The following is a 25,828-nucleotide window of genomic DNA, read 5'->3' as shown; positions in this document are numbered from 1 at the left end:
GAAACTAAACATATGATACCCAAAATAAAAAGTTTTGACTGAAATATTAGAGGAAACATTGAGGAAATCTCCTAGATAGTGATATAAAAAAACAAAGAGGTAGAAATAAATGAGAGGAAATGGAAAAAATAGAGGGTTAATTCAAGTAGAGAGTCTGACTAATAAGAGCACCAGGAAGGAGAATATGAAAATAGAGAGGAAATCATCTTAGGGGTTATTCAAGAAAATGGCCAAAACTGAAGGATAGCTACTTAAATTGATAGGGAACATTGAGTGCCCAGTCTACTGGATGAAAAATGTCCCTAACAGAGGTAAAATTTTCAGAAAGAAAAACAAAATACCCGGTACTCTACAAAGAATTAAGAATCAGCAGGGTACTACAGAAGCACTGGAAGCCCTAGGATAATGGAGGAAGGCTCTCAAAATTCTGAGAATTCTTTAGCCAGCCAAGCTATTAATCAAGTCTGAGAATAGAATTAAGGTATTTTTATATATGAAGAATAATGTACATCTTTAAATCCTTTTTCAGACAATTTATGGGAGGATATGATCCAACAAAAGGAATAAACCGGAAATGAGGAGCCATGGGTATTCAGAAAGAAAAGATAGCACCAAGAGAGGAGTTAGAGAAGTTCTGAGAAGACAGGCATGCAACGTCCCTATGGCCCAGATTACAGATAGCAGAGAGGCCTAAGGAGGAGTATCACTAGGTGACCTGGAGGGATATCTGATGCAAATGACTTTATGGAAAATACTATTCAGGGGAACTTAACAATTTTATTATAAAGTTGGGGGGAAGTCATTTAAAAAAACACACACACCAAAGAACATTTTAAAAACGAGTCAACTTTTAATTCTAGGAAGTTCAAACATTTTTACAATAAAATGTACCTGTTGTAGGGTTGCCTGGGTGGTTCATTTGGTTAAGCGACTGCCTTCAGCACAGGTCACGATCCTGGGGTCCCAGGATTGAGCCCCGCATTGGGCTTCCCGCTCAGCGGGAGGCCTGCTTCTTCCTCTCCCTCTGCTGCTTCCACTGCTTGTGCTCTCTTGCTTTCTCTCCGTTAAAAATAAATAAATACATACATACATAAATAAAATCTAAAAAAAAAAAAAAAAAAAGAATTGAGGAGCAGGACCCAGGAGCAGAATAGGGTAGGGACTCCTCTTTTTCAATCTAAGTGTTGTGGTACTTTTAAAAAGAAGTCTTTACGTATTACTTTATTAAAGAAGAGTATTTCCTAGAAGCATAGGATTCTAACTTCTATCCCTATCTCAATATCTTACTTCTAAGCCGTGAATACATTCAATTATATGCATTTTGGTCGACATTTGGGGTGACAAATTTCCAAAATCTTGAGCGTTGTGGATGATGTGGGAGCAAAAATAGTTGCTACTTGCCTATCTGGTAGTTTCCCAAATTCTCTCTAGAAAAATATCAGCTCCTGTCCTATGAGCTATCTATCACTGCGTAACAGATTACCATAAAACTTAATGGCTTAAAACAGTGAACACTGATCCTTTCACAGATTTTGTGGACTAGCAATTCTGGAGCAGTTGAACTGGGTGTGTGACTCAGTCTCGCACTGTGTTGCAATCAAGACTAGGGTTTCAGTCATCTGAAGGCTTCCCTAGGGCTGGAGGCTCTCCTTCCAAGATGGCTCACTCAGACTGCTGCTGGCAGGAAGCCTTTCAGTCTCTGATAGAGAGGAGTGCAGTCTTATGGGTGCATGTAAAAAGGACACAGGGGGCTCCTGGGTGTGGGTGGCTCAGGCAGTTAAGCGTCCAACTCTTGGTCTTCGGCTCAGGTCATGATCTCATGGGTCATAGGATCCAGCCCAGAGTTGGGCTCTGCACTCAGTGGGGAGTCTGCTTGAAAGTTCTCTAGCTCTGTCCCTTCTCCATCTGTCTATGCGGGCTCTCTTCAAATAAATAAATAAATCTTAAAAAAAGAAAAAGAAAATGAAAAAGGAACAGGGCTGTTCTAGAGCAGCCATGTGAAAGATAGGAGGGTCATCTGAAGTTGGACTTTTACCAGATGGGTGACAGAAAAATAACAAGGGTCAAGGGAGTTTAAAATATTGGTGTGTTATGTGGAAACAACACACCAGTATGTGCTCATAAATATTTATTAAAATGAACCAAACCAAGCTGTCCTTTTTCTCTGCCTCATCCTCTCTACTTCTTAATGTCAGAGGTGATATATTTTGGTATCCTTGGACTAGTTTGGCCAGAATAGTTACAGCTGAGAAGGGACTGTCCCTGCTCAGTCCATCTTCCTTGTTTATTAGCTACTACAATTTTCAATTATATTTAGAAAAACATATATTTTTTTAAGAAAACAGAATATGATAGTCATGCAGTACCCATAAGATTTTTTTCCAAAGAAATTTGAAGACCTCTTTTATGTGACTTTTGGGAACTTAATTCACATAAATTTGCACTTTATCTGTATATGTAGAAATACCTATTTAAACTCAATTATCCAGGGCCACTGTATAAGATCAGATCAAATGGAATCTGTTTGGGGCCTTTGACTTAGTCTATTGGAACAACAATAAATTATACCCAGGAACAATGCTGGTAAGAGGTACAGCAATGGGGATCTGTTCTGCAAAAATCGAGGTTATTACTACCCTTAAAATAAATAATTTAAAATCAATATTTAAAACACTATTGAGTGCTTACTATGTGCCAGACATTGTGTTAATAGCTATAGGCACATATCATATTTAATACTATGATGTCCCTATCAGATAGGTACAATTATTATGCATTTTACAGAGATTTTGAGAGATTAAATAATTTGTCTGAAGCACAGAAATCTAAAAGTTCTGTCAGACTTCAAGTTCCTGACTCAATCTACCTGATCGCCTTTATCTTGTACCCCATATCTCTAGAACCCATCCTCTTCCAGTCTCATTGGCCTCCTTCTGTTCCTAGAAATGAGCCAAGCTCTTTTTCACCTCAACATCTTCGCACTTGCTCTTTCCTCTGTCTAGAAGGTTTTTCTTCACTTTGTTGCTTGGCTGGCCCCTTTGTCAGATGCCCTTCTAAATTAGTTCTCCTTACCTTACTCTATAACATCACCATGTTTTATCTCCATTACAGTATTACACTCTGAAATTATTTTTTAATCTCCCCACCAGATCATATCCTTAGTACCTCACTCACTGAATAAGTGAATAAAATAGCCTACTCCCGTTCCTGAAGGTCCTTGATAACACTATGTTATACCGATAGGCTGTGTTATCCCGATAGTTCCCTGGAACTATTTAGAGAGACTGCGCATTGCCTACTTCACTGCCATGTCAGTCAGCCGTGGTTTCTCGGGACAGCGGTGATTTAACAATATCGAGACCTCTCTGTGGACGACAGGGACAACAGCCCTCTGCTCTACCAAGTATGACCTGCAGGGGACGGTGTAGGTGGAGGCCTCCTTCGGTGCACTACGGCGCCCTAGATGAAAGGAGACACAGAGGGGGAAGAGTGGAGTGCAGAGGCGGAGCCAACCGGAAGGGGCGGGGCCGTTCACGAATCCGCGCCCCTTGGGAGGCTTTCCTCCCTCGCCCCGCCCCTTCCCCCGCCCGGGCGGCCATGGCCATTCCCGGCATCCCCTATGAGCGACGGCTTCTCATCATGGCGGACCCTAGAGATAAGGCGCTTCAGGACTACCGCAAGAAGCTACTGGAGCACAAGGAGATCGACGGCCGTCTCAAGGAGTGTGAGTGCACCTTTCTTCCCACAGAGTCCTATGCCTGGACATGCTTCTGTCTCTAACAAAGCAGAGGCCCTTAGCCGAGCCCGGCAGCCGAGCCCCAGGGATAGGGAGGCCTCGGTCCAGGGACAAGGCGCTTTGTCATCCGGCCCTGAGCTTGGGAAACACCACCTCTTCGGGCGTAGAAATGGCCCAGTCTGGTCCAGGTGACAGAGAGAACATCCCCAGATCGGAGATGGAAGTGGAAGAGGACTGGAGGAGGAGTGAGGAAGAAGTGGGCCAGGGATGTTTGCCAGACTGGGGTGCAAAGAGGGCGGCATAGTGAGTCCCGGGACCCAGAGAGGAGAGGAGACTTGGGTCAAGGAAGCTCAAGCAAGAGATGAGACTCGAGGTGCTGGCTTGTTATTGCGGTGGAGAGCCAGAGCGGAGCTTGAGAGAGGAGTCCATCGGTGGATCATAATAACCTTCGTCGTCTTTCCTCCTATTTTGAGTTGTACTCCACCAGGCATACAAGTTTCTCTCACCTCCTGAACTAAAAGGGCGCTTACATTTTTTCGTAGTGCACCTTCACTGAACAACCTGAGTGGTTTGATTTAATGGAGAAAGAACCACCTATTTCTGTAGATCACTGCTCTTGTTGACCTTATTTAGGGTGGAAAGCCATAGAGTAATAATACATGCGGGTAGCTGAAGAGGTGAGGAAGGGTCTCTTTTATCATTCGGATTTGTAGTCTCAAAGAGTGTCAATATCTGTTATTAATGTGCTTGAACAAGTATTGCCAATCAAGAAAATAAAAATTAGGTGCTTTTCCTGTAACATTTCACTTTTAAGCATGTCCCCTACAAGCGGATTATTTCTTCTTTGTGATTTCATACAGTGGATATAAAATATATGTAAAGTAAAAGAGACTGAAATAAACTTAAGTAAAGTGATGCTTAGTTACTTAAACTCACTAAGATTATTGTTTAATTAAAAATGTTCAAATTATATTATTTCAGTAAGGGAACAATTAAAAGAACTTACCAAGCAGTATGAAAAATCTGAAAATGATCTGAAGGCCTTACAAAGTGTTGGGCAGGTAGGTAATGGAGTTTGGGGTATAGGGAGTGTTGGCAATTTGGTTTTTAGTTATTGGCAAAAAATAATGCTTTTTTTTTTTCATTTCCCAGATTGTGGGTGAAGTACTTAAGCAACTAACTGAGGAAAAATGTAAGTGGATGGACTGTTAACTAGTAAAGGAAAAAAAGAGTGGATTCCCCTTCCTCCCACCATGAACTTTTGAAATGCTTATTAGTTTAATGATAATAATGAAGGTAGATGATATTCTTGGATAGACTGAGTTTTCTTTCACTTACTATCTTCTTGGAGGACAGAAATAAACCATCAATGTGGATATATATATATTTATTTTTCACTTTCTATGTTTCAATTTGTTCTTTCATTTTCTTCCTCTAGTCATTGTTAAAGCTACAAATGGACCAAGATATGTTGTGGGTTGTCGTCGACAGGTAACACTCTATCTCTGTACAATGCTTTATAATTGGTAAAAGTGCTTTCATATATGTTATTTCATTCTTGAGGTAAGCAGGTCAAGCATTATACTCATAACTCCTAAAGGTGATTTGTTCAGGTATAACACAAAACTTGAACTCAAACCATGGGCATTGACCTGGTATTCTCTATTTTCTGTACTTTTATCACATTTTCTACATACTTAGAAATCTAAGATTTTAGAACTGGAAAATATCTCAGATCATTTTATTTTATTGTCTTTTTTGAAGAGACTTAGACCTTATCAATTACTTATGTTTTATATTTAAACATTCAGAAATGTTACTCAAAGACTTTTCTGTACCTGAGTTGATTTTGTATGAGTTCATTTAGATGAGGATAGGCAAATTGAAATAACTGTAGATTTCATTTTGCTGTCCTAAAAAATGTCAACAAATGGCTTTAAGTAATTTTAGGAGGCTCAAAGTCAGTTCATGTACTATCCTATTCTTCAGGAAGTATCCTTAGAACTTTCTTATAGATTCATTGGAAGAACTTTTTCTGAGTGTTTGTCATATCATGGGTTCATGTTTGAAAACATTGATACAACATGGCCGTGGAGTGGAATTTAACCCAGGGACTAAATCTTATCCTAGTATTTTGCCTAGCATATAAGTGGGAAGACATTTTCTAAATCAAAATATTAAATGTCTAGCCTGACAAAGGAGTTCTGTGTCCTTTACAGGGCCTTCTGGATTCCAAAAGTTGGTATTTCTAAGGTACTTCATAATTGTATGAGGGCAAGAGAGTATTTGAAAAATGGAAAAGATAAGAAAAGCTAGGGTATATATTTTCTATACATGAAAATGTTGAAATAGCTTTACATTGATTTTTGTGTAGCTCTTTTCAAGTACTTCACATATTAGCAATTTTTTAAAGTTTAATCCATTATATTAAAGCTAGTATTTTTGCTTATCTCCACTTCATTTTCATTGGCACTAAATCCTAAATTTACAAAATCCTGTGAAAACTAGTAATTTGTATGATTCTGAAATTGTATTGGCAAGTAGTTTTTTAAACTCTCAAAAATAACTTAATTTTAGAAAAGTAACATCTTGAATATGAGGTGAATCTATTGGTTAGATTCTTACTCTATCCAAGTAAGTTACCCTGCCTAAATTTGCCAGTAAGTTGTTCAGTATGATTCAGTCTAATATATAATGTATTTAGCATAATATATGACACGTAGCAAAAAGCATGACTGATGATTGCTGGGTTTTTTTTTAGTTTTGGTTTTAGTATTTGATATTTTATTTTTTTAGGATTTTATTTATTTATTTGACAAAGAGATCACAAGTAGGTAGAGAGGCAGGTAAAGAGAGAGGGGGAAGCAGGCTGTCTGCTGAGCAGAGAGCCCAATGCGTGGCTCGATCCCAAGACCCTGAGATGATGACCTGAGCTGAAGGCAGAGGCTTAACCCACTGAGCCACTCAGGCACCCCCTTTTTAGCATTTTAATAAAAACCTCTAAGGGGATACAGAATGAGTGCATTTCTCCCTTATTTCCTGTAGTCAAGTAACATGTTCTTCCCCAAAGTTAGAGTTTTTAAAGTAAATCTAAAGGGCATATTACCAAAGTAACACTGTGCACCTTAAACTTAACATGATGTTATGTGCCAAATTTATTTAATAAAAAATAAATAAAAAGACTTTAAAAGAAAAATAAATAAAAGGCATACCTTTAAAATGCTTCCCTTTCCTTCCCCCAAAATGTTCACGTAGAGATTTCTGTATAAATACTTTGGTACTAATTGCCAGTCATTATATTATAGTGCCTAAATCAAAATAATGAGCAAAACTGTATCAAATAGTGAGCCTTTGAAAGTAAAATACTAATACTCATTTCTTTCTTTAAAAATAAGGCCTTTTCCACCACAAACTTTATATATTGGTGGTTTTACATTTCACACTGAGTTGCATAGTGGGCATTCTTTTGAGGGAAATGACTTTGAATTAATTACCTTTATAAGCCTTTCTGTTGGCATGTGTTTATAATCTGATATTAGTGTTCTCTCTGAAGAATGAAAATGATTATTTGGCTTCTAAATATTATGCTCTTGTTAAAGTATTTCCCCTTTTAAGTGTTATGTAACACTTTGTTTTGAAAAATTAGCTTGACAAAAGTAAGCTGAAGCCAGGAACAAGAGTTGCTTTGGATATGACTACACTAACAATCATGAGGTAGGTTTATTAGTCTATTTATTTTACTTTTATTTTCATAGAGGGAAGATTTTAGCCAAAATACATGCTTCTTGGGGGTTTGGGAGATGGGGTAACTGAGTGATGGGTATTAAGGAGGACATGTGTGGCCATGAGCACTGGGTGGTATATGCAGCGAATGATTTGTTGAACACTTCATCAAAAACTAATGATGTACTGTATGCTGGCTAATTAAACATAATAATTAAAAAAAAACACAAAATATATGCTGCTTTTTTAAAGGATTTTATTTATTTGAGAGAGAGAATGGGGGGGATGGTGAGGGCCCAGGGAGAGGGAGAAGCAGACTCCCTGCTGAGCAGGGAGGCGGAAGTAGGGCTTGATCTCAGGACTCAGATGTGACCTGAGCCAAAGGCAGGTGCTTAACTGACTGAGGCACTCAGGTGCCCCCCACCAAATATATGCTTCTTGAAATCAATGAGTATCTTGCCACTTTTTCCCTTTTACTAATTTCTAATTAATGTAAATACATTTTTATGAGATCATCTGAAGATGCTTACATAAGCAAGTCATTTATACTCTGTCTATAGGCTGAGAGAAAATACATCTTATAAAAGAAAAATACATATCTTGTCATTATAGATATTTGCCAAGAGAGGTGGATCCATTGGTCTACAACATGTCTCATGAGGACCCTGGGAATGTTTCTTATTCTGAAATTGGAGGACTATCAGAACAGATTCGGGAATTAAGAGAGGTTGGTAGTATATGCTTTGTGCTCTGATCCTTATAATAAATAGTACTGGTTTTAAGATACCCAAAGGGAAAAAGAGAATGAAAGATTACTTTGTCCAAATAGTAATTACTAAATATTATACATTTAATGTTCTCATTGAGAGATAAATAGCACTGAATTTCTAGCTATGAAAATTATAGGTATTGTTAATTTGGAGATAACTTGGTGTTGGAAAAACCCTGCTCTTTTTGTGACAAAAAGGAAAAGAAAAAGCTAATAATTGATAAAAATCTAATGCCCATGCCATTTGTGGTTTTGATTATAGGTTACTGGAGTCAGAGCTCTTTTGGGTCATGCGTAATATAGTTTTTCCCATAACCTTTTAATGTTAGCTTCCCGTCCTTAAAGTAAGTCACCTGTACCTTAACATTTTTTTTAAGATTTAAAAAAATTTTTTTTAAAGTAATTTCCACATCCAGTGTGGAACTCAAATTCACAACCCCAAGACTAAGAGTCTCATGCTGCATGGACTAAGCCAGCCAGGTGCCCCTGAACCTTAAATATTTTATTTGATAAATAAAATAATATTTGCTGCCAATCAAGAAAAATACTGGCTTAAACATTTTAAACTCTTAGGTGAAGAATCAAATGAGAATTTCTTTGCTTTCCTTGGTTCATAACACAGATGGCTTTTTAACAATTTTTTTTTTAGGTTTTTTTTTTTTTTAATTTTTTTGAGCGAGAGAGAGAGCGCACAAGCAGAGGGGAGAGGCAGAGAGAGAGGGAGAAGCAGACTCCCCACTGAGGAGGGAACCTGATCCCAGGCTCGATCCCAGGAGCTGGAGATTATAACCTGAGCCAGAGGCAGACAGTTAACCATCTGAGCCACCCAGATGTCCCAACCATTCTCTTTAAAGCAGATTTAAAGCATTTTCTTATTGGTTTCATCCTAATAGAGGATGGAAATATTTAGGAATGGATGAGAACAGTTATCATGGCTTATATCATCTGATTTAAGCACCAAGCCAGTAATTTTCAGACATTAGCATATTAAGTTTTCCAGAACTCTTATTAAAGATATAGATTCCTAGGCCCTCTGCATGATTTTGATGCAGTAGATTTGGGGTCAGGACATAGAAGTTAGCATTTAAACAAGCATTCCAGGTGATTATGGAACCAAATTGTGTTTTGTTTTGGTTTTTTTAAGATTTTATTTATTTATTTGACAGACAGAGACCACAAGTAGGCAGAGAGGCAGGCGGAGAGAGAGGGGGAAGCAGGCTGTCTGCTAAGCAGAGAGCCTGATGCGGGGCTCAATCCCAGGACCCTGAGATCATGACCCAAGCCGAAGGCAGAGGCCCAACCCACTGAGCCACTCAAGCACCCCCAAATAGTTTTTGACAGTAGTTAAGGAAGCACTAGCATCATTACAAGTAAAAGTCTATTCTTTTTTTTTTTTAAAGATTTTATTTATTTATTTGACAGACAGAGGTCACAAGTAGGAAGAGAGTCAGGCAGAAAGAGAGGAGGAAGCAGGCTCCTGGCTGAGCAGGGAGCCCAATGCGGGACTCGATCCTAGCACCTGGGATCATGACCTGAGTCGAAGGCAGAGGCTTAACCCACTGAGCCACCCAGGCGCCCCGTAAAAGTCTATTCTTACTTTGTAGTTAATGAAAGGGCAGCAGAAGAAGAACAAGTGCTTCATGAAGCTGTGAGATCTTGTCTACAGTGATTTGCTGTATCAGCCATAGCAGAAAGTCTCTGTCTCTCTTACTGTACACACACCCCCCCCCCCAAACCCACAAAACATGCACATGTACTCCTTTCTATCTGCAGACACTAAGAATATTGATTTCTTATACTTTTTGTTTATTTTAATCACACCTTATACTTTTTGTTTATTTTATTTTAATGACAGAACTGTTCAATAGAAGCTCATTTCTCAAAGTTACTGATACTAAAAAGAGTTAAATTTGGGTAGTCAAACCTTCAATTTTTCTATTCTCCAGCTTTCTTTGCTTGAATCAATCTTAGTAGGAGATTGAGAGCAGAATATATGGTTCTTTTTTTTTTTTTTTTTTAAGTTTATTTTTCTTTCATAATCTACTGTGGGCTTGAACTCACACCACCAAGATTGAGGGTCACCTGCTGTACCAACTGAGCCAGCCAGGTGCCCTGAAATATGATTCTTTTAAGGCTGCTCCAACAAAATGACAATATGAAAATTTTATATGCCTTTTCTCCTAATGGCAGTTCTAACTTACTCACTTCCCCCGTTTTATAATTATTTTGTGTTGTCCCAAATGCAAAATAATATAGGCCATTTTTGTTTTTTCTTTTTTGCTTTTTTGTTTATAGTGTGGTTTTTCATTGAGGCATAATTTACATTCAGTAAAATGCACAGATAATAAATGTACAATTCACATATGTCTTGACAAATTATATGCTTATGTAACCATCACTTCATTCAAGTGTATAGTTAGTTAAAATAGCTACAGACTTTTAAATTAGTTTTTACCTAATTAAAAAAAATGTTTTAAATCTACCTGAAGAATAACCTCTAATATAAATGGCTTTATATTATATGTACTATATATATAGCATGGAATTCTAGATCTATTATGAATTATAACATGTATATCTAACTATGCTGATACTACACTTAACGTATTTTAAAGTTTATTAAAATCTTTACCGACATTTTAAAGATTTTATTTATTTATTTGTAAGAGAGAGAGAGTGAGAGCGAGCACAGGCAGACAGAGTGGAAGGCAGAGTCAGAGGGAGAAGCAGGCTCCCTGCGGAGCAGGGAGCCCGATGTGGGACTCGATCCCAGGACGCTGGGATCATGACCTGAGCCGAAGGCAGCTGCTTAACCAACTGAGCCACCCAGGCGTCCCCTTTACCGACATTTTAAACAGTCAACTTCTTTTCTAGGTGATAGAATTGCCTCTTACAAACCCAGAATTATTCCAGCGTGTAGGAATAATACCTCCAAAAGGCTGTTTGTTATATGGACCACCAGGTTAGTGTTGAATTATGTCTGACATACTAATAAATGAATGAAGGAATGTTTTGAAAAAGTAAGGTGAAAATTTAATGTGGGCTATTCCAGCCTCCACTCTCTTCAGAGTAAGAAAGGAATACATGATGTCTGTCTGCTATTCTCTCAGGTATGCTTAGTCCTCTTTGCTTCATAGGATGTGCATCTTAACATGCTGTATGATTCTGGTGCATTGGTCCTGTGTGGTTCACAAACCTCTGGCTCTGGCCGTTTCTGAGACCCTTTCAGGGAGTCTGCAAGGTCAGACCTTACTTTGATAATACTTAGGATGTTAGTTACCATTTTCACTCTGTTGACTTCTGATGGTGCAAAAGCAGTATGGGTAAAACTTTTCATGCTATAGCACGAGTCTGTTACGTCAGTGGCATGAAATGGTACAAGTAGTCATCGTGTTATTGACTGTTCATACTTGCAGTATTTAAAAAAAAATTTGAGTTTCACTTTTAGATGTTCTTGTTGAAGCCGTAAAAATTATTTTTATTAAGTCCTGATTTTTGAATAACGTTTTATATTCTATGTGATGAGATGGAAAATACATGTAAAATACTTCTCTTTCATCCTGAATAGGATAGTTATCTCTAAGAGAAGCACTTGTACCTTGAGTTGTCAGCTGAAATTAGCTGCTTTTCATAGGATATTATTTTTACTTGAAAACATAATTTATAGACATTCTGTCATTGTCAGACTGGTTTTTGATTATTCAGATTGATTAGTCTTACCTGGCAAACATTTTTTCAAAAATGAATGTAGTTAGCCTATTATGTTAAAAACAACTGACACCATCTGTAGTCAGTGATAAAATTCGAGCTTTCAAGTGAAAATTAGGTTTTCAAAACTTATATCTGACAGCTTTTAAAAATTGTTTTGGAGAGAAAGTGCGCATGTGTAGTGAGTGGGAGGAAGGGCAGAAGGGAGGGAGAAAGAGAATCTTAAGCAGGCTTCACACTCAGCAGGGAACCTGACACTGGGCTCCAGCTCACAACCCTTAGATCATGACCTGAGCTGAAATCAAGAGTTGGACCTTAACCAACTGAGCAAGGCACCCCCATCTGAGAGCTTTCTGATGTTAATACTTTAAAGAAGAGATTGGTAATATTAATAAATGTGGCTTTTAAATATTATATAATGAAAAATGCCAACATTTGGAAGATGAACCAGTAGTTTTCCAAATAACCAATAGTTGATGTTATAATATCATGCATAGGTAAAAGATGCATTCATGACACAGGAGAGACCAGTGGATTATAATGTAACAGACTTCTGTAGTGTCTGTAAATTGGGTTTGATATATTTTTGAAGGTACGTATTCAGCATGTTTAGAATTACAAGGGATATTTTGAATAAAATTTAAAATTTTAATACTGAAAGTTGAAATGCTTTAGAATTTTAAATGGGAAAAAAAAGAATTTTAAATGGAAAGTCTCTCTAGGATTTAGCTTTCATTTTATAAAATTTACTGGCTGGAGGATAACATAAAAGGCTTTTGAAAATTTGTTTTGCTTTCCATTTAATTAGGACTTCTTTTGTCATTTTAGGCACAGGAAAAACACTCTTGGCACGAGCTGTTGCTAGCCAGCTGGATTGCAATTTCTTAAAGGTAAAGGGAAGATTCTTTTTGTAGCTGTTGAAATTAAATTTTATTTGAACTGTCTTATATTTACCTTAATGTTTTTCCTTTAATCAGGTTGTATCTAGTTCTATTGTAGACAAGTACATTGGTGAAAGTGCTCGTTTGATCAGAGAAATGTTTAATTATGCCAGGGATCATCAACCATGCATTATTTTTATGGATGAAATAGATGCCATTGGTAAGAATAACACCTTTTAAAGTTTATTTTGAACTTTTTTTGAAAGTGTTAAGAAATTTCTTAAAAATCTAAAGGAACCCCCCCTTCATCTCTAACTGCAAATTGTGTGAAATAGAAAAATGAATTGAAGGTTACTTTAAAAAAAATTCTTAAGAAAGTTTAACCAGTTTTAATTTGACTGACAAAATAAGAAATGGCATATCAAAATCAACTCTAACTTCATCAGTATAATTCTTACTATTTAATTTTTATTTTAATGTTTTTAACTCCAGATACTGTTATTCTGTAATCTTAAATGATGGTTGTAGAGGAAAAGAGTAACGCATTTGAGTTTCCATATCATTATTTTAGGTGGTCGTCGGTTTTCTGAGGGTACTTCAGCTGATAGAGAGATTCAGAGAACTTTGATGGAGGTAATATTTGGTAAAGAGGGTTTAAAAAGAAGCCACTGTGTATTAAATGAAAACACTGAATATTTGAAGGTCAAAATGTGGTTTTAGGTTTACATGAAGAACACACTTAAGGGTGCTGTGTGGCTCAGCTGGGTGAGCGTCCAACTCTTGATTTCAGCTCAAGTCATGATTTCAGGATTATGGGATCAAGGCATAAGTTGGGCTCTGTGCTCAGCGCGGAGTCTGCTTGAGATTCTTTCCCTCTGCCCTTCCCCATGCTCACATGCTTTCTCTCAAATAAATGAATAAGTCTTTAAAAAAAAAACACACTTAAGTATAAAATTTGAAAATATTGTCAGGAATAAACACATTTCTGTACCACAATCTCTAGTAAGAAAATGTCTGTTGGAAAGTAATAGGAGTAGTTATAAAATTCTATATGATATATAGGTATACTACTCCATGTATTTTGAGCACACCAGCCATTCAGATATTTAAATTGTATATTCTTCTGATCACATTCTGTGAACATGGTTTTGCACTTGTTTCATTAAAACATTTTATAAGTGGGACGCCTGGGTGGCTCAGTGGTTAAGCCTCTGCTTTCGGCTCAGGTCATGATCCCAGGGTCCTGGTATCGAGTCCTGCATCGGGCTCTCTGCTCAGCAGGGAAGCCTGCTCCCCCCTCTCTCCCTACCTGCCTCTCTGCCTACTTGTGATCTCTGTCAAATAAATAAATAAATAAAATCTTAAAAAAAAAAAAAACATTTTATAAGTTACCAACATACTAAAACTAGTGACAGTAAGTGATTTATAATTATGAATGAAGCTGCTCTAAAAATCGCTAACACTTTTCCTGAGAATAAGAGGAAACTAAATTAGTTCTGATAATTGAAGAAGATGGATGTTGTAATATTAGAATGTACATAAAGCGTTTCCCCACTCCAAATTCTATGAAAGTGATGGCAAGATCCCAAACATACTTTTCATCTTCTACAAAGCTAGGTAGCGTAAGTAATAGTGTCAAATTCCATCTCAGTAGGGGTAGTTGAAAAGGACTTTTCATAAAATATAATGATCTGCTGAGAGTATATACAGCATTTTCAAATTCTATACTCCTGGAAACCTTAAATTGAGATATTTTGAAACAACGGATGCTAGTTTTGTTGTTGTTTTTAAAGATTTTATTGTTTGTCAGAGAAAGAGAGGGAAAGAGTACAAGCAGGGGGAGCAGCAGGCAGAGAAGCAGGCTCCCCACTGAGCAAGGAGTCCAGTGCGGGGCTTGATCCTAGGACCCTGGGATGGAGTCCAGTGTGGGACTTGATCCCAGGACCCTGGGATCATGACCTTAGTCAAAGGCCCATACTTAACCGGCTGAGTCACCCAGGCAGCCCACACTGATGATAGATTTATACACATAACTGATACATTGTTAGCTCTCAGATATTTTGGAAAAGAGATAGACATATTGCTAAGCTAGGTATGTTTTAAAGAGTTTGTTGAATGCAATTAGGTTTTTAAATATTCAAGAAAACTTTAGTAATTGAAGGAAATATGCTTAGTGTTTCAGTATTTCTTTGTGTAGTGGAATTTGAAAAGATATGTAATAGATTTATTATCAGATTTGTGGAAATGTCATTGTATCTGGTTTTCTGAATGTAAATTTTATGTTTGGCATACCATAGTACTGTATATATTAGATTTTATTAGTAATGCTTTTAAAAGTAGCTATGAAAAAAAATTTGAACATTGGAAATCAGATCCAAATAGTTTAATTTTATAACACTTGACTAGATGGAAACCTTCCAATTTATTAAAACTTTTTGATATCTATAACAAGGTACATAGTTCAGTAATGTATCTTGGACTTCCAAGGTTGAAAAACCTCTACCTTTATATTAGAGAAGGAAGAGATAGTCCATCAAATGGTCATTCTGGAGATGGCATGCTCTCTGTAGACAGTATATTTCATAGTATTAGAAATATAGAAGTTGTATACTCTCTATTTTTTAATGGGATGTTTTGTAAAAATCTGTCAATGATTTTTATTTATAAATATATTAGTTACTGAATCAAATGGATGGATTTGATACTCTACATAGAGTTAAAATGATCATGGCTACAAACAGACCAGATACACTGGATCCTGCTTTGCTTCGTCCTGGAAGATTAGACAGAAAAATACGTGAGTTGAAGTTCTTCACCTGCTGTGTATTTTCTTAGTCTGTGTCCACTTCTCTTTCCCTGTCTCTTCCTTACCCCCTACTTTGTTTAAAATCAAAAAACCTGGGCGCCTGGGTGGCTCAGTGGGTTAAAGCCTCTGCCTTTGGCTCAGGTCATGATCCCAGGGTCCTGGGATGGAGCCCCGCATCAGGCTCTCTGCTCAGCAAGGAGCCTGCCTCCTCCTCTTTCTCTGCCTGCCTCTCTACTTGTGATCTCTGTCTGTCAAATAAATAAATAAAATCTTTAAAAACAAAACAAAACCAAAACCTGGCTGCAAAAGAATTTCTTAAAATTTTTTATTTTCAGATATTGACTTACCAAATGAACAAGCAAGATTAGACATATTGAAAATCCATGCAGGTCCCATTACAAAGCATGGTGAAATAGGTAAGGAAATAACCATTTTATGTATATTTACATTTCGTAAATGAAGCAGAATGCTAATAGATATCACTGATAGTCTACCAAATCTGGTTTCAAATTCAGCAAACATGGAGATCTTAAATTAGCTTATATTTATTGAGTATCTTTTGTATGTAAGGAATTCTTCAAGTGCTGGGGATATAGCAATGAACAAAACAGACAAATGCCTGCCTTACAAAACTTACATTCTTGTCAGAAAAGACAGACAAGGTCAGTAAAATGTTTAGTATATTAGATGGTGATATGTGCTATGGAAAAAAATAAAGCAAGAAAAGAGAAATAGATAATGCCAGGAGCCAGAATGAATGGATACATTTTTAAATGGAGGTGAGGCACGGGGAGCAGAAGGAAGACTTACCAAGAAGATAATTTTTAAGCAGTGACCTGAAAAGGTGAAGGAACTAGGTGTAGATAATTTGGGGGACAATGATACAGAGGGAATAGCAAGAGAAAGACTTTGAAGTAGGTGTATGGCTGGAACATTCCAGGAGTAGCAAAGATGCCAAGGTGTGTATGGCAGAGTAAATGGGACAGTGGTAGCAAGAGAAATCATAGAAGTGATGGGAATCAGATTGGATATAGCCATATTGAGGTCATTATGTAGGAACTTCTGCTTTTATTTTTTTATTTTTGTCATTGAAGGATTGTGAGCAGAGCAATGATAAAGTCTTACCTTTTGTTATTTTTAACTTTGTAGTGTCGAAAATTTTAAATGCATACAGATTGAGATAAGAGTATAACAAACTTCTAACCCTAGGTTACTCATCCCCTACCCAGCTTTAATAATTATTAACTCTTGGCCAATCTTGTTTCAACTGTAATCTCTTTCACCTCTTATCTTCCTTCTGGATTTCTAAAAAGCAAATCCCAGGCATTGTATTTTTTCATCTATAAATATTTTGAAACTGATGTTAAATAAGATCATTCTGGTTGCATCTAGGGGGCGAGGATAGAAATGAGGATTAGTTAGGATATTTTAATAATCCAGACATAAGATGGTGGTGTGGTGCAAGGCAGTACCAGAGTCTTAAAATAATGACATTCTGGACATATTTTGAAAATAGAGATGACAGGGCTTGTTAATGAATCAGATGTGGGGTTTGAGCTAAAGTGAAGAACCACGGAAGACTTAGATTTTTGAGTCATGCTAATGGAAAGATGGGGTTGTCATCGATTACAGTGGGGGAAGACTGGAAAGATTTGGTTTTAAACAGAGAATAAGGAGTTTGATTTTGAATATATTAAAGCTAAGATGTCAATTCAGTACCAAGTAAAGATGTTGATTAGTTAATCTATATGCATCAATAATTTATTTGGGGGGGTCTATTGCTGGTGATGTAATTATGGATAATAATAGCATAAAAATTTTTTTAAAGTCTTAAGATTAGGGTTGCCTGGATGGCTCAGCTGGTTACGCAGCTGCCTTCAGCTCAGGTCTTGATTCCATGGTGCTGGGATGGAGTCCTGCATCAGGCTCCCTGCTCATTGGGGAGCCTGCTTCTCCTTTCTCCGCTCTCTGTTCTTCCTGCTTGTGTGCACGCTCTCTCTGTCAAATAAATAAAATCGTTAAAAAAAAATTAAGTCTTGAGATTAGATGAGATTTCCGAGAAAGTAAATATGGATAGAGAAGAGGTTCAGCAAGTGAGCTGGGATAATTCCAATATTAAGAAGTTGAGATGAACAATCAGAGACTGAGAAGGTATAGTCACACAGTGGGGAATTAAACCAGGAGGTGGTGATGTCCTAGGTCACACAGTGGGGAATTAAACCAGGAGGTGGTGATGTCCTAGAAGGTAAATGAAGGAATTATTACAAAGAGGGGGTAATTCCCTGTTAGATGCTGACAGTGGGTCAGATAAAAAGACTTATGAGAATGGACCTTTGAATTTGCTGTGTGGAGATTATTGGTAGCCTTATCAAAGCATTTTCTTTCTTCAGATGGGTTTCAAGGAGATTGTAGGGAGAGGCTTTGAGTTCAAACATTTTTTTCAAGGAGTTTGCAGCAAAGGGAGAAGAGAAAAAAACTAGCTATAGTGGAAATGGAGATAAAGATTTGGAGGAGCTTTCTTTAAGGTGGAAGAATTTATAACTTTTTTTAATGCTAATGTGAGTGATCTAGAAGAGAGAGAGAAATTGGTGATGCACTTTCCTTGAAGAAAGGTTGGCCCTGTATATGAGCATGGACTTTGCATTTATGAGAATAGGAGGAAAGGCAGAATAAATAGTTGCTAATGATGACAGTATCTCATATATGGCAAAAACTTGTAGAATTTTTCTTCTGAATACGTTTATTTTCTCAGTGAAGTAGGAAGCAAGTTCAGAGTGAAGATGGGGAATTATTGTTAGACATTTGAGGACAGGGGAGAAATGATAAAATCGTTATCTCCAGAAGTGAGAGAGTCAGTCTAGGATAGAGGTCAGCAAACGATTGCTGTAGGCCAAATTCTATCTGCTTTCTGTTTTTGTAAGTAATGTTTTATTTTAACAGCCATTGCAAGGTGTTTATATATTGTCTGTGACTGGTTTCCCACTACAAGAGCAGAAAGTAATAGTTTTGACAGAGACCAAATGGCCTGCCTAAAATATTTACTGTTCAGCCCATTACAGAAAATTTGCTGACTCCTTGACTATGGGTCATTATACTGTTCTAGTATAATTGCCAGGCAGCTTTACAAACCCTTAGAGGCTAATGGTCCAAAAATGATTAAAATTGTTGGTTATTGCCTCTCACTAATTTCCTCATTGCTTATATGAAAATAGTTTTGAGCTGGAAAGACTAAGCTAAGCTAGGGATGCCAATTTGTAGATTTTTTCCAATACTGAGTTCTTGCTAGATACCAAATACTTTGCTAACCTTGGGAATCCCTGCTGTCAGGATGCTTACATGAACTTGAATGAAAATTAATGAATGAGTATCTGTCTAATTTCAAATACAGATTGACATACTGCAGATGGCTTGACAAAGGTGTCTCATCAGAATTACACTGTAGTAGCCCATGCTGTCTCTTATTTCTCTCCTTATTCTATATCAAGTCCATAACTGCTATTCCAAACCAATAGCTCTTTATTTCAGTTCTGTCATGTGGATAAAAAAGTCATATAACCATTACTGTTAACATAGATCTGGTACCTCACCACTTGGAGCTTGCATAGGAACCAGAAAAGCTAGCCATTTAAAATAGTTGTTTGCATAAACAATGAATCTTGAAACACTAAAAAAAAAAAAAAAATTAAATTAAGAAAAATAATTGTTGGGGTGCCTGGGTGGCACAGTAGGTACAAGCCTCTGCCTTCGGCTCAGGTTATGATCCTGGGGTTCTGGGATCGATCCCCACATCCGGCTCTCTGCTCAGCAGGGAGACTGCTTCCCTTCCTCTCTCTCTGCCTGCCTCTCTGCCTACTTGTGATCTCTGTCTGTCAAATAAATAAATAAAATCTTTAAAAAAAAGAAAAAAAATAATTGTTTAAAATATATGATTAAAATATGATGAAAAATATTTCTGATCAGTTTTGGTGTATTTTAGATTAATGCATTAAATTTGATTTTGGTTAATAGCTGGTTCTGAATATTCTAGGTTTATTCAAATCAAAGATTTGGTTACAGTTTTTATGAGTCATGGCTTCACAGATAACTCAAGTTCACATATCCATAACTGTTTCAATACATAGAAACAGGTTAAGATGCTTTCAGGTATTGATGGTATTTCTTGGTTTTAAAGTTTCAGAAGTTAAGTATTTCTGTTTAGTACTGGCTTAACAAAAGCATGGTTTTGGTTGTTAATATTATGGAGAACTTGCTAAATATTATGGAGGAATGTTAACAGATAGATACCTAGCTGATCAAATTCAGAGCAAGCTCTGCAGTTAAGTTTTCCATATGGGCATAAATCAAGAAAAGATCTATTTATTTATATATTTATTTGATTTATTTCTAATTTTTAGTATTTTTTCCTAAACAGATTATGAAGCAATTGTGAAGCTTTCAGATGGCTTTAATGGCGCAGACCTGAGAAATGTTTGTACTGAAGCAGGTATGAGTTCAAAGTGTAGTGATTTTGATTTGTTTAATTTGCTAAAAATGTGTTTGGGTTTATTCAGTAGCAGAACCTGGGCTTTGCAAGGGTATGGGTGTTTGGATTTCTGAGAATTGATTCCAAGAAGCAGGAGAGAACAGGCAAGTGAGTTGGAAAGAAGCAAAGCTATAATAAGGGTGCACTACTGAGGTAGATGCTGTAGACGGGGGGATTTGATTTGGTGAGACCTCAGAGAAACTGAATGCCTTCCAGGATTACTTGGCTGAAGTATGGAGACTGGAGCATTTATTTACCAGCTCTCATCCCCCATGAGAATTTGCCCTTGGGGATGTTAACTCCTTTATACTTACGGATGCCTTAGAGCAGAATGTGGAAAGACCTGCAGGTGATAGCATGCTGGTCCCCTGAAGTAAGTCTGGGACTGTACAGAACACTGCCATACCTCTGGCTGAAATCAGACTGGGCCAGCACCAGAAGTAATCTGCAAAATGGATAACATGTTTTCTCATACTAGTCTGTTAATAATCTTTGCAAGATTGATTTATGAATTTTCTGATCATGTAACTTGTACAAAATATAATTTTTTTTTTAAAGATTTTATTTACTTATTTGAAAAAGAGAGAGAGAGAGAGAACAGGCAGGGGAAGGGCAGAGGGAGAGGCGGGCTGAGAAAGGAGACTGACCTGGGGTTTGATCCCAAGACCCTGCGATCATGACCTGAGCCGAAGACAGACATTTAACCTACTGAGCCATCCAGGCACCTCAGATGTTACTGTTTTTTAATATATTTTCTCTGGATTGTGTGATTCTGTTTTTATTTTATTTCTGGTACCAGGTGGCTTTAAAACCATAGATTCCTTTAGTCTTTGACTTCCATACAGAATTTTAGAATTAAAAAAATTAGGGGTGCCTGTGTGGCTCATTTGGTTAAGTGACTGACTCTTGAGCTTAGCTCAGGTCCTGATCTCAAGGTTGTGAATTTATTATTGTAATAATTAAAAAATAATTTTTGTAGTAGTTTTTATAGTTACTGACTGTCATATGTTGTGGGTGAATAGTTTTTAAGTATACAGATGAGATTTCCTCTTGTTTTTATATCACCTAGAGCCTTATTTTAACATTTCTTATAAATTAGTGTTTTATTTTTTTCAGTGTTCCAAGATTCATTGTTTATGCACCACACGCAGTGCTCCATGTAATACGCGCCCTCCTTAATACCCACCACCAGGTTCACCCATCCTCCCACCCCCTTCCCCTCTAATAGATTAGTGTTTAAAGGTGTTGCTCAGACAGGCTTCTCTGTAAGAGTATCTTCCTGGGTATACTGTGACTGAGTATCTGGATCAAAAATCTGCAGGTCTAGGAACTCCCTCCATACACATCAGAAAAATCAGAATCACAAAGACTAGGCTAGGGGCACCTGGGTGGCTCGACGGGTTCAAGCCTCTGCCTTCAGCTCAGATCATGATCCCACAGTCCTGGGATCGAGCCCCACATAGGGCTTTCTGCTCAGCAAGGAGCCTGCTTCCTCCTCTCTCTCTGCCTGCCTCTCCTGCCTCACTTGTGATCTCTGTCAAATAAATAAATAAAATCTTTGAACAAAGACTAGTATACAGAAAATGTTGTGTGGTAAACTTGCATGTGGCTTTAACTACTTGGAATAACTTAGGACATTCTCTTTCCAAAATCTATACTGGACCAAATTATTATTAGAGTACTGTTTTGGTAAATTGGAATCCAAACCGAAGCAATGTCATAATCCTAAAGGTTGATATCATCAGATTATGATACTTGCTTTTTTCACTTTTTCAGTTTTATTTATTTTTATTATTTTTTAAAGATTTCATTCATTTGAGAGAGAGAGCGAGAGGGAGAGAGACAGAGCACAAGAAAGGGGAGGAAGCAAAGGCAGATGGAGAAAGAGAAGCCCACTCCCTACTGAGCTGGGAGTCCAACATGGGGCTTGATTCCCAGGATCTGAAGATGTGACCTGAGCCGAAGGCAGATGCTTAACCATCTGAACCAGACGCCCCTTTTTTCAGTTTTATTGAGAAGTAATTAACATATATGACCTCATAAGTCTGTGTACAGCATGATGCTTTGATTTACATATATTGTGTAATGATTACCACAAGAGCTCAGCTAACATTTATCTTCTCATAGAGATAGAATTAGAAAAAAGGAAAAATAGTTTCTCTTTATAATAAGAACTCTTAAGATTTACTGTTTTTCCTATATATCATATAGCAATATTAGCAGTAGTCATGTTGTACATTACATCCCTGGTACTTATTTATAACTAGAAGTTTATATCTCACATATTTTTTAAAAAGTTATTTTTATGGGGTGCCTGGCTGGCTCAGTAGGTAGAGCATGGCAACTTTTTGTCTCTAAATTGTGAGTTCAAGTCCCATGTTGCATGTTGAGCTTACACTTAACCCCCCCAAATATATATATAATTATATATAATAATATATATAATAAACATATATATAAATAAAAGAATGTGGTATTTCTAGTAAAGAGCTGTAACTTCTGTGTGGATTATCATTTTAGCTTTCTAAATTGCCTGGGACGTTCATATTTGTAGACACTGAAATTCTTTGTTTTTCTTTTTATTAGACTTTATTAGACTTCAAGCCTTTTTTGCTGACATATCTTTCTATAATTGAAAATAAACTTGATTCAGTTATAGTTGTCTTTTCCATTCAAATCCTAATATTATTGTCCTTTTTGGATTAGAATGTATCTCAGATTCAATCATTCATTAAACAATGATTTGGAAATAGTCTATGCACAGAGTTTGGAAAAATAACTTTCCTACTTTAGTTGTGGCCTTCAAAATAGGTTTTGTAACTTTACTATTAAAAGACTAGAAATTTCTATTTACCTGATTTCTGAGTACAACATAGAGTGACTATTTCAAAGATGAGTACAACATAGAGTGACTATTTCAAAATTTCTGTTTCTTAATAGAAATTTTTTTTTTAAAGATTTTATTTATTTATTTGACAGACAGAGATCACAAGTAGGCAGAGAGGCAGGCAGAGAGAGGATGGGAAGCAGGCTCCCTGCTGAGCAGAGAGCCCGATGTGGAGCTCGATCCCAGGACCTGGGATCATGACCTGATCCGAAGGCAGAGACTTAACCCCACCACATTCTTAATAGAAATTTTAAGAGGAAAGATAGAAAGTAACCTTTGAAATTTTCTATTCCACTGATGGTAAGTGAAAGTCAATATAAGCAGATCTTCAATGAAAATATTAGTAGGATTCATTTAATTAGCAGATAATGAAAACTTACTAGCTTTAGCTTATCATGAAATTAGGATTGTCACAAAATCTTGAGCCCATATCCATGATATACCTAATGTTTTAGAATACACACACACACACACACACACACACACAACTTCAGTCCTTTGTCAAGTAGTATTAGACAAGTAAATTGTCAATAGCTTGAGTTTTCCAAGTTTGTGATACTTGAATATCAAAGTCATAGAAAAATACCAGTTTGTACATTAGTCATATAAGAATATCAGTTTGTAGATAAATAAGGTAAATTTTAATATGTGAATAGTGGCATTGGTTTTTGATACAAAGCCCAGTGTTGACTTTCTTTAATTCCTATAATTCCTATTCTCTAAGCTTTTGACTTTTAATAAGGAAAGACCATCAAAATTACTGGAGGTGTTTTGTGTTTTTCCAAACCATACTTGTGTTCCCTCCTTCTAGGTAGTTGTTGTCTGTTAAGAAGCTACGGCTTAAAAATGTGTTTTGTTGATAGTTTTACTTTTGCTTTTTCAGAATGTCATTGGATACAGGGACTGTGTGGGCTAGATTTTTAATATCCAGATAGTTGTCTCGTTGATGTCTAGCTTTTGGTTTGGAAAATAATGCTCGCTGTAGTTAAGGAAATTAATTGAACAATGATGGTTGTTTTTAACAACTTAGAGCTACTGGCTCAGAAGTTGTAAATTTAGGCTTCTTCACATTTACTTTGTGGAATTACTTAGTTTTCATAAAAACACTTCTTTTTTTGGATATATAATTGAACAAATAGCATTATGTTAATTTCAGGTGTACAGCATTATTTGATACTTGTTTTTATTGTGAAATGACCACTATAATAAATCTAGTTAACATCCATCACCACATGTAGTTAAGAAGATAATTTTTTCTGGTACTGAGAACTTTTAAGATCAACTTCCAGCAATTTTCAAATATATAGTACAGGGTTTTTTTTTTTATGATTTTATTTACTTATTTGTCAGAGAGAGAGGGCACAAGCAGGGGGAGCAGCAAGCAGATGGAGAAGCAGGCTTCTTGCTCAAATCCCAGGATCAAATGAAGACTAGATCCCCAGGACCTTAGGATCATGACCTGAGCTGAAGGCAGATGCTTAACTAATGAGCCACCCAGGCATCCCTACAATACAATATTATTAAATCTAGTCATCATGCTGTATATTGCATCTCTAGGACTTATTTTATAATTGGAAGTTTGTGCCTTTTGATTGCCTTCACCCATTTTGCCCACCCTCCTTAGTTTTCTTTTGAAATCATTCACATATTTTATATAGCAGTCATGTTGTTTTATTCTCCACAGGTATGTTTGCAATTCGTGCTGATCATGATTTTGTAGTACAGGAAGACTTCATGAAAGCAGTCAGAAAAGTGGCTGATTCTAAGAAGCTAGAGTCTAAATTGGACTACAAACCTGTGTAATTTACTGGAAGGTTTTTGATGACTGCATGACAGATACTGGCTTAATGTAAAAATAAAGTTAAGGAAAATAATGTATGTATTGGCAATGATCTAATTAAAAACACATGAATAAAAGTAAGTATGAATAACATTGTAAAAATTAGTAATTCAGTAATTCTACTTTTAGATTGGTACAGAAGAAATTTGTATGTTTGTTAATGTTGCATTTATTGCAGCAAAAGTTACAAGACTATGTTAAAGCTTTTCGTATTTGCTGTGTGAGCATTTTGTAAAACATTGAAAGTAGTTTGAAATAGTACGAGAGCATTTCTTATGACTTATTTTATATCATTTGTTTTCCTCATCCTGAAAAGTTGAATAAAATCTGTTTGATTCAGTTCTCCTACACAAATTTTTGTCTTTTTTAAAAGTACATTTATTATAGTTCTTTAGGTTCTTTAGTAAGTAAACTATGTAATAACTAAAATGAATTTTATTTAGATGATAGGTTTTGAATTTTAAAACTACACCCACATTCAGTGTTCCTAAGAACATGTTGTTATACAAAGCATAGACATGTGTGTTTATATCAATAATGGAAGGTTTTATTTACTTTTTACTTACTATGATTAGGCTGTGTAATAGTTAATTGGAAAAGTACATGCACATCCATAACCTTTTTTTAGATTATGATTAAAAGTAATTGCTAACAAATGTGACTTGGTTTTCTTGATTTATGTGAGATGATTGTTCCCTTTTTAGAATGTTAAGGTCTGGACCCTCTTCCAAGAAGAAGTCACACAAAAATACACACAATTTTGCATATACTAAAATTAAAGGAGATTTATTATTTCCCAAGTTCACCCATTGACTCTGTAGGTAACTATGGATACCAAGCTAAGAGTGTCTGATGTAGGGGATGTTGATGTCAGAAATGTTCAAAGCAAAAGTTCTGTTACCTACACACAATTCTTTCTGTATCATGTGGAATTAAAGCCTTAACAGATTAAAATA

General features: G+C 36.5%; 1 protein-coding gene across 2 annotated transcripts; it reads left to right on the top strand.

Annotated features, from left to right (window-relative positions):
• Nucleotides 1-3,569: 3,569 nt before the first annotated feature.
• PSMC6 (proteasome 26S subunit, ATPase 6) lies at nucleotides 3,570-25,226 on the top strand. 2 transcript variants are annotated; one of them, XM_082736536.1, is made up of 14 exons: nucleotides 3,573-3,724; nucleotides 4,718-4,797; nucleotides 4,889-4,928; nucleotides 5,175-5,227; nucleotides 7,383-7,450; nucleotides 8,072-8,186; nucleotides 11,103-11,190; nucleotides 12,765-12,826; nucleotides 12,914-13,037; nucleotides 13,389-13,450; nucleotides 15,494-15,614; nucleotides 15,959-16,039; nucleotides 20,035-20,106; nucleotides 24,717-25,226. In XM_082736536.1, exons 1-14 carry the CDS (start codon nucleotides 3,598-3,600, stop codon nucleotides 24,833-24,835), a joined length of 1,212 nt encoding a protein of 403 aa, XP_082592662.1. In that variant the 5' UTR covers nucleotides 3,573-3,597; the 3' UTR covers nucleotides 24,836-25,226. The 2 variants fall into 2 exon arrangements, with proteins under 2 accessions (XP_082592661.1, XP_082592662.1); XM_082736535.1 differs by lacking the exon at nucleotides 4,718-4,797 and having other exon boundaries at nucleotides 3,570-3,724.
• Nucleotides 25,227-25,828: the final 602 nt, after the last annotated feature.

The sequence above is a fragment of the Mustela nivalis genome, assembly GCF_964662115.1.
Source record: "Mustela nivalis genome assembly, chromosome: 6".
NCBI classification, from domain to species: domain Eukaryota; kingdom Metazoa; phylum Chordata; class Mammalia; order Carnivora; family Mustelidae; genus Mustela; species Mustela nivalis.
Note: the sequence above shows the minus strand (reverse complement) of the source record. Positions and strands in the feature narration are given on the sequence as shown.

Excerpts from the sequence above, each read along its gene's own strand:
- PSMC6 (XM_082736536.1), top strand. The coding sequence starts at position 3,598 with ATGGCCATTCCCGGCATCCCCTATGAGCGACGGCTTCTCATCATGGCG. Across the intron at positions 4,929-5,174 it reads GCAACTAACTGAGGAAAAAT|TCATTGTTAAAGCTACAAAT; the intron begins GTAAGTGGATGG and ends TTCTTCCTCTAG. Across the intron at positions 12,827-12,913 it reads TGGATTGCAATTTCTTAAAG|GTTGTATCTAGTTCTATTGT; the intron begins GTAAAGGGAAGA and ends TCCTTTAATCAG.